The 8,197-nt window shown below is 35.8% G+C and overlaps 1 protein-coding gene across 2 annotated transcripts in view; it reads right to left on the reverse strand.

Annotated features, from left to right (window-relative positions):
- Nucleotides 1-1,679: 1,679 nt before the first annotated feature.
- Nucleotides 1,680-8,197, reverse strand: part of CCDC126 (coiled-coil domain containing 126) — a 53,330-nt gene continuing 46,812 nt past the window's right edge. The window contains exon 3 of one of the 2 annotated variants that reach the window (XM_008066183.2): nt 1,680-3,473. In XM_008066183.2, the coding sequence (XP_008064374.1) occupies nt 3,289-3,473 (185 nt within the window). In that variant the 3' untranslated portion in view covers nt 1,680-3,288. The remainder of the gene's footprint in view (nt 3,474-8,197) is intronic. The other variant, XM_021716644.1, reaches the window with a different exon arrangement.

Genomic DNA, 8,197 nt, shown 5'->3' on the forward strand with positions numbered 1-8,197 from the left:
GTGGTAAGGGATGATGACTTCCTTTAAGTAACACTCGAATCAACGCCCGGATGCTGTTTGGGAGGAAAACATGAAGTTATCTGGGGGTAAGAGTTACAGGTAAAGGAACATCAAGTTTGAAGTTGCTGAGGCAAAATGCGTTTGTTACGACCTAGGAATGACAAGCCAACATGCCTGAAACGGAATCAGGAAGGAGAAGGGTGATAAGAAAGGAGTTCAGGAGGCATGTGAGGCAAATTAAGACTTTCAAGGTCACGGGGAGAACTTTGGATTCTATTTTAAGTAGAAATAGGAAATCAATAGAGAGTGTGGGCACAGAAGGTCAGATGCACATTTACATACTAAAATGTCAGTAGTAGTTATCCATGGTAGAAAGAGTTTGGATTTTTTTTGCCCAATTTGCTTCTCTATATTCTTTTTTCTCATGTATTCTTATTCTCATCTCAAATAATGAGCCCTACCACTTATCTAACCAAAATTCCAAAGAATCATCCAGGGCTTTCAATTATGAAAAAAAATGGTTTCAATTAACTTTTGAGGGTCTGTTAAATTAATTATGCCCCCTCTTTCAGACAGACACTTCTATAACACAAATTAAAACAATGTAACTATATTAATACACTGTATTAATATAACATTAACTATAACTATTAATTCAGCTCAAAGTGCTTGGTTAAAATCAGAACACTGTTTACATTTAAACCAAATCTGCAAGTCAGAAGTTCCTATGTAAGCTGCTAACACTTTTGGCCTCTAATATATAATTTAAATGAGATGAGGCAGATTCTATAAATTCAATGAGCTGAAGCAGATTCTATAAACTCAAAAGAAAGAATATGGTCTGTCACTAAAAAGGCAGGCTTGAGTTTCCATGTCTACTTAACTTGCAGAGTCAAGATCATAAGTGTTTCTTGAAAACTAACGAGACAGCTGGGCACAGTGACTCAAGCCTGTGATCCCAGCACTTTGGAAGCCTGAGGCAATAGGACTGCCTGAGCCCAGGGGTTCATGACCAGTATGGGCAATTTGGTGAGATATCATCTCTACAATAAATCAAAAAATTAGCTGGGCATGGTAGTGCACACCTGGAGTTCCGGCTACTTGGAAGGCTGAGGCAGAGGGATCACCTGAGCCAGCAGGTGGATGCTGGTGTGGCCGTGAGCATGCCTCCGCACTCCAGCCTGGGCGACAGGGTAAGATCCTAACTCAAAAAATAATATAAAACTAATGAGACCTAAGTTATCATTGACTACATGAAATAATGTTTTAATTAATTTTTAATCAGTATATTTGCTTGAAATAGACCCAAAGACACTCTGATAGAAATTTGTAAGTTTTAATACCTTTAGTGATGCCTCTGTGCTAATGTCCTAAAACTAAGGTTAACTAAAGATATGAATACTAAGACTTAACTTTTTAAAAAATCAACAGTAAACTTCAACTTGAGGTACAAACCTATGCATCACCTCTAATCACAATCCCCATCTCTCTCTGCACTCAGACTCTCCTATCCTAGGCACCAAATGAGAGTCACTATTGGGTAACTTACTATTTTTCTCTTTGAAAAAGTTATCTGAAGTTCATGAAACAAAACCCAGGTCATCTTAAGATTCCTTTTAATCACTTATCACATACTAAATGCACCACCACCATTAAATAAACCAGCGTATAACACTTTGTAAGTACAAATAATATATTTTATTTCATCCCTAAAAAAAAAAAAAACAAGGAACAAAAATATCCTTAACCTAGACCTAGCAAGAGAGACTGAACAATTATTCCAAACTTCACCTGGCAATGGCATATAATTAATTTCTTCACATAAAGGTAGAATACAGAGAAGAGAACAGAAATTTGGAAATCTTGCATGAAACAATATTTTCATATTTATTTTAATAAAATATTATAATGATTGCTATTACATGTGGCAGCATACTGTAATAACGAACAATACTATATCCAAAACTAAATTCAATATAGTCTATATCTAGAAGCTTGCTGCACTTAAGCAGTTATTATAGAGAATAAATACTATGAAATATAGGGCACCATATGGCAATTAGATTTGCTACAAGGGAAATTTAAATAGAGCTGTACTTTATTCTACACTGGAGTTACTCAAGATTAGGATTTCTTGTGCTATATACATTAGCTTTTTTTCTGAAAAGATAGATAATCTTCATAATTTATATTCTAAATGTTCTTAATTATTTTAAGTGGTCATTATGCAAAATGAGTATCTACTGTGTCTGTCATACAAATCCAAAATTTCGCAAAGCAGGATCCCCTTACATAATATAAAGCAATGTTAACATTGTCCAAGCAACTTAACCTTTATTATATACATCTGGCTAAAGTCCTCAGGAGTCCCAGTCTCCCAGTTCCTTCCTCCCCAATCAACATTATAAAACAAAAATAATCTAAATGTGGAAATAATATGCTTTCCTGATAGCACACACACTCTAAGGGATAAACTTTTAAATTAACATTCATGTATGTGAAAAATCACTCAGTTATTTTTATCTCATCATAAAATATCTCTTATTCTTCAGAATATATATATAAGAAAATTTTAAGTATGAGATTATCGTTTACTACTATTTTAATGTTGTAGAACATTGCTCCCCAATGAATAGGTTATGAACAGTGGCCACTACCCATTTCAGGATTATACTCTCACAAATGTAATTTTAAAAAATATACAATAATTAACCTTCAGTTATTTTGAAGGACAGTGCAAATGAACACATTCTTTGGGTCACGATTTCAACACACTGTTTTCAACATTGTATTTCCTTTCTCTGCTCATAATCTGAGTAACAAAATATAGTACTAGAAGCACATTTTCAAATAGCCTTAGTCTAACAGTTACATCTATTGAGAACAAATGAAAGAATGATTTAACAATATTCTCCACTGGTCTGAAAAACATGTTATATACTTAAATAAATAGTTTATAGAAATGAATCCATATCTTTCAGTGGTTTTGTTTCAGCTTGATCTCAAACACAAAAGATTTGTACAAAAATCGCCTACCTGCTTACCACATCAACCATATTACCAATTTCCCTTTGAGGAAACAGTACAGCATTGAAAAGACTTGCTGAAAGCAAACTATTAACTTTCAAAATTTTATATACAGAATTAGAGTTTCATGAATCCAGCATACTCCTTGAAAATGTGTAGAGCTTTTATTATAAAGTAGTACTCTTAGCCAGCAACTAAAAACCTTTCCTGCCACAGGGCACAGTCCATAGTGGATATAGCAGCTCAGGGTGATCCTCACTGCTATCTGATGCTGCCTGATGCATTTATTCTTTTATTTGTGGTGACTGGCACCAAATTCCCACTAGTACCATTGGTAGTGTTGGCTGCTGAGCCGTTCACAACAATATAGTCAACTTTGTTCTCCAGCTTCACCAAGCGTTGCAAGATGTCATCCAAAAGGACAGCAATTGTTCTTTTCAGATCCGCTAGAGGAAAAATCAGAATAAAACACATTCAACATCAACAAAGCACTTGATATTTGTGTTTTCATAGTTTGAGGGGGAAAGATGAACAATTGGGTCATCTGAGAGAAATTATAAGGCAATGCACTCATACTACAAATAGGAAAAGCCTAATTTTTCAATCAATAGTATCATATACAACTTCCAAAAGGTATTTCTGAATTGTAAATGTGTGAGAAATTCTCACTTTTCTATTGTAATACAGTGGATTTAAAGTCTGGTTCTAAATGTCAGTCCCTCTTGTAAGTAACCCATTTGCCTTGAATTTTTTAAGCAGCCTAGAAAAAAAAAACCATACTGTGGACTAAACAGGCAAAATAAAAAGCTAGGTAAGTAAGAAAGTCAATGAAATGCAGAAACCTGGAACCTCTAGAGCAGCACTCTCCAACCTTTTTGGTATCAGGGACTAATTTTGTGGAAGACAATTTTTCCATGGTGGCGGGGGGGAGAAATGGTTTAGAATTATTCACGTACATAACATTTATTGTGTACTTTATTTCTATTATTATTACATAGTAATATACAATGAAATAATTATGCAATTCACTGTTTTTTTTTAAAGGAATGGATGGAAGTGGTAAATAAAATAATGGGCGTTCCATGTGTGGACTAAAATAAATGTCAGATTCTAACTTAAAGTCTGCCGCCAGATGCAGCTGTACAAATGAAGGATATCAACTCACTTGCCACTCACTGATAGGGTTTTGATATGAGTTTGCAAGCAACTGATTTATTAGGATCTCTGTGCAAACTTCACTGCTAATGTTAATCTGTATTTGCATCTGCTCTCCAGCACTAGCATCACCATCTCAGGTCATCAGGCATTAGCTTCTCATAAGGTGCGTGCAACTTAGATCCCTCGCATGTGCAGTTCACAATACGGTTTGTGCTCCTATGAGAATCTAATGCTGATGCCGATCTGACAGAAGATGGAGCTCAGGTGGTAATGTGAGTGATGCGGAGTGGCTGTAAATACAGATGAAGCTTTGCCCACCCTTCCACTGCTCACCTCCTGCTGTACAGCTTAGTTCTTAACAGGACATAAACCAGCACCGGTACCTGTCCATGGCCGAGGGGTTGGGGACCCCTGCTCCACAGGCTGGAGTGTGCTGGGAATATAGGGTCCAGGGTAAATGCCAGGAACTGTTCAATGCAGTAGGCACACTAACAGTAGTTTTGATGTAAATTTCTTCCAGAGAAACAATGGGGGAGACTGTATCTTCTAACCCCTTTGGAAGGTTATGGGTTTTAGTAGAAGTTAGCTAGCAAGAATAAAATTATGAACCTTTTCTGCCTTAGAATTCTCTTTCTCAGGTTTCCCAAAGTCACCTAGCAGATATTTGGTACTCAGTTAGTGGCAACTAATAATGTTACTTTTTTGTTGATCCTGTACCAAAAAAGCAGCCCAAGCCCTAATCTGGGATCATGTGGGGGAAAAAAAAATCATCTAACAACTGATAAATTTATTAATGGCTCTCTTACTAAGGTGTCAGAAAAGCACAAGCAACAACAGAAAAAAATAAACTGAACTTCATCAGAATTTAAAACTTTTGTGTATCAAAGGACATTATCAAGAAAGTAAATGACAACCTCCTTCATGGTAGGAGAAAATATTTGCAAACAATATATCTAATAAAGATCTACTATTCAGAACATATAAAGATACCTTACAATTCATGAACAAAAAGATAAATTTTTAAATGGGCAAAAGGCTTGAATAGACATTTCGCCAAAGAAGATATGCAAATGACTAATAAGAACATGGAAAATGTCCAACATCACTAGCCACCAGGGAAATGCAAATCGAGCCTCAATGAGATACTACTTCACATGTACTAGGATAGCTATAATCAAAGAAACAGAAAATAAATGTTAAGGGTGGAAAAATTGAAACCCTCATACATAACTGGCAGGAATGAAAACAGTACAGCTGCTGTGGAAAATAATTTGGCAGTTCCTCAAAAACTTAAACGTAGAATTACCATATAATCCAGGAATTCCACTCCTAGGTGTATACCAAAAAAAAAACTGAAAGGACTCAAAGAGATACTTACATACCAATGTTCATTTCAGCTTTATACACAATGGAAAAAGGTACAAACAATGCAAGGGTCTATCAACAGATAAATGGATATGCGAAATGTTATATATATGTATATATACATATTTATGGATACCTTACATACATATATACATACACATACACAAAGGAATATTTTCAGTCATCAAAAGGAATAATGTTGTGATACATAATACAATATGGATAAACCTTGAAGATATGCTAAGTGAAATAAGCCAGACAGAAAAGGTCAAATATTGCACAATTCCGCTTACATGGAATATCTAGAATAGGCAAATCTGTACCAACAGAAAGTAGATTGGAGTTTCTCAAGGGCCAGGTGAAGGGGGAATAAAGATTTATTGCTTAATGGTTACAGAGTTTTTTGTTTGGAGTAGTGCAAGTTTTGGAAAGAGACAGCAGTGATGGTTGCACAACACTGTGAATTTAGTATCAATGACCTGTACACTTAAGAATGGGTTAATGGGCCGGGCTCGGTGGCTCAGCCTGTAATCCCAGCACTTTGGGAGGCCGAGATGAGTGGATTGCCTGAGCCCACGAGTTCGAGAACTGCCTGGGCAACTTGGCAAGACCTCATCTCTACAATAAATCAAAAAATGAGCCGGGCGTGGTAGAGCGCCTGTAGTTCCAGCTACTCGGAAGGCTGAGGCAGAAGGATCGCCAGAGCCCAGCGGGTAGAGGCTGCGGTGGCCGGGAGCGGCCACTGCACTCCAGTCTGGGCGACAGAGTGAGACTCCAACTCAAAAAAAAAAAAAAAAAATGGGTTAATGACAAATTTTATGTTATAGATATTTTACAATTTTTTTAGAAATGAAAAAAATATCAGAAAGAAGTAATAAGGTAATAGTGGTGGGTGGGAGTAGAGAGGGATCAGAAAATCCTTACCAAAAAATATAAGTGTAATATAAAGTGAGAGCAAATAGAGGAAATGGTGTCACAGAAGAAGATTTTCCAGGCAGTGCATCTCTGGTATCTTCATCATGAATACCTAAGTATTATAGTTGAGTGGGAACGTACAAGGAAAAAATGTACCAAAAAAATCCTTTGGCAAGAAGTATTCAGGGATGAAATATCATGATATATACATCTTTTTTTTTCCAAATGGCACCAAAAAGAGACAAGCACAGATATTTGTATAGAGAGAGAAAGATAAAGCAGATGTAGGAAAACATGACAGCAAACAGTGAGTCTAGATGAAGGTATATGATATTTACCATACAACTTTTCCATACAGTTGAAAATTTTCAACATAAAAGACTGGGGAGATGAAACATTTATATATTAAGATCTTTTCATCAAAATTGCAATAGTATTTGGTAAATCAGAGAGAATTACAAATTTTCAAAAATCCTTCAGCAATAAAACTAAATGATAAATACTGGATCTCTTTTCCCTGGCAATCACCCCCTTTATAATAGTTGAAGAAGCAGAAATGTAGGCCAGAGAAGGCTAGATGGAATGGGGGACACACCATCAACACATTAACAAAATGAAGCTGAAGCCCTAGTAGGTTAGACACCAAGTTGAGGTGGACATGATTTATAAGGGTGTAGTCAAATCATTTCATACAGTCATGGTTAGGAATTCACAATTAAAGAAAAAGTTGAGATGAATGAGAAACAATTATATGATAACTTTAACGATGTTATAAATTATTCCTAAATATAGAACACATTTTAAATTTTATAAAATCAATTATTTTAATAAAATATCACAAAAGAAGAAACTAAGATATTATAACTACCTTGCTCCATGATATAAAATCACTTAGTTGAAAAACTAGAACAGGGTAATCTCTTTGGGTCCTCTCTTACTGTGGAAGCTTTCCTGTCCTCTTAATAAATCCAGCTTTTTCAACTTAAAAAAAGAAAAAGAACAAAACTATTGTTTCCTAAACTTAGAGTTCTTTCAAATACACTAAATGCCCCCTTTTCTCTATATTCACAATACAATTTTATGTTTACATGTCACAGGACTACATATTTATGGAGATTACATGCTTGTATTATGTGGGAGTTCATACTACTTACTCATGAAGCCCTTACTGAAGGTGCTAGCAAAAAGAACCCCTTCCCTGCCATGGGTCCTGTTCAGAACCCCTAAAAGCAACTTGAAAATGTAGATCATATCACATTAATCCTTTTACTTTTGGCTCACCCAGCTTGGTACTTCATCACTAGAACTAGACACTCAAATGTTTGAAATGAACATCTGCTGAACGCTAATGTACGAGTTTGGTAGGCAGTATCCTTGTTGAGATTGATGTGATGGATCAGATTTAGGAAATAAAACCCTTTACGAATACTCTATTTTTGCTTAAGTTTCTTTGCTGGGAGAAGAAATAAAAAAGTTTGAGAAAAAATAAAAGTAGATCATCACAAAGGCACATAAGAACATAGATACTATCAAAACCTGACCTAGTTTGATTACTCTATAGTATGCAAAAATCAAAAGAAGGGTATAATGTTACTAAATATGCTAAGATATTAGATATAAAAAAGATTCTAAAGCCGGGTTCGGTGGCTCAGCCTGTAATCCCATGCCTTTGGGAGGCTGAGGTGAGTGGACTGCCTGAGCCCGCGGGTTTGAGACCCGCCTGGGCAGCGAG

Source organism: Carlito syrichta, unplaced genomic scaffold (genome assembly GCF_000164805.1).
Source record: "Carlito syrichta isolate Samal-C Ts95f unplaced genomic scaffold, Tarsius_syrichta-2.0.1 Scaffold308854, whole genome shotgun sequence".
In the NCBI taxonomy this organism is placed as follows: Eukaryota; Metazoa; Chordata; class Mammalia; order Primates; family Tarsiidae; genus Carlito; species Carlito syrichta.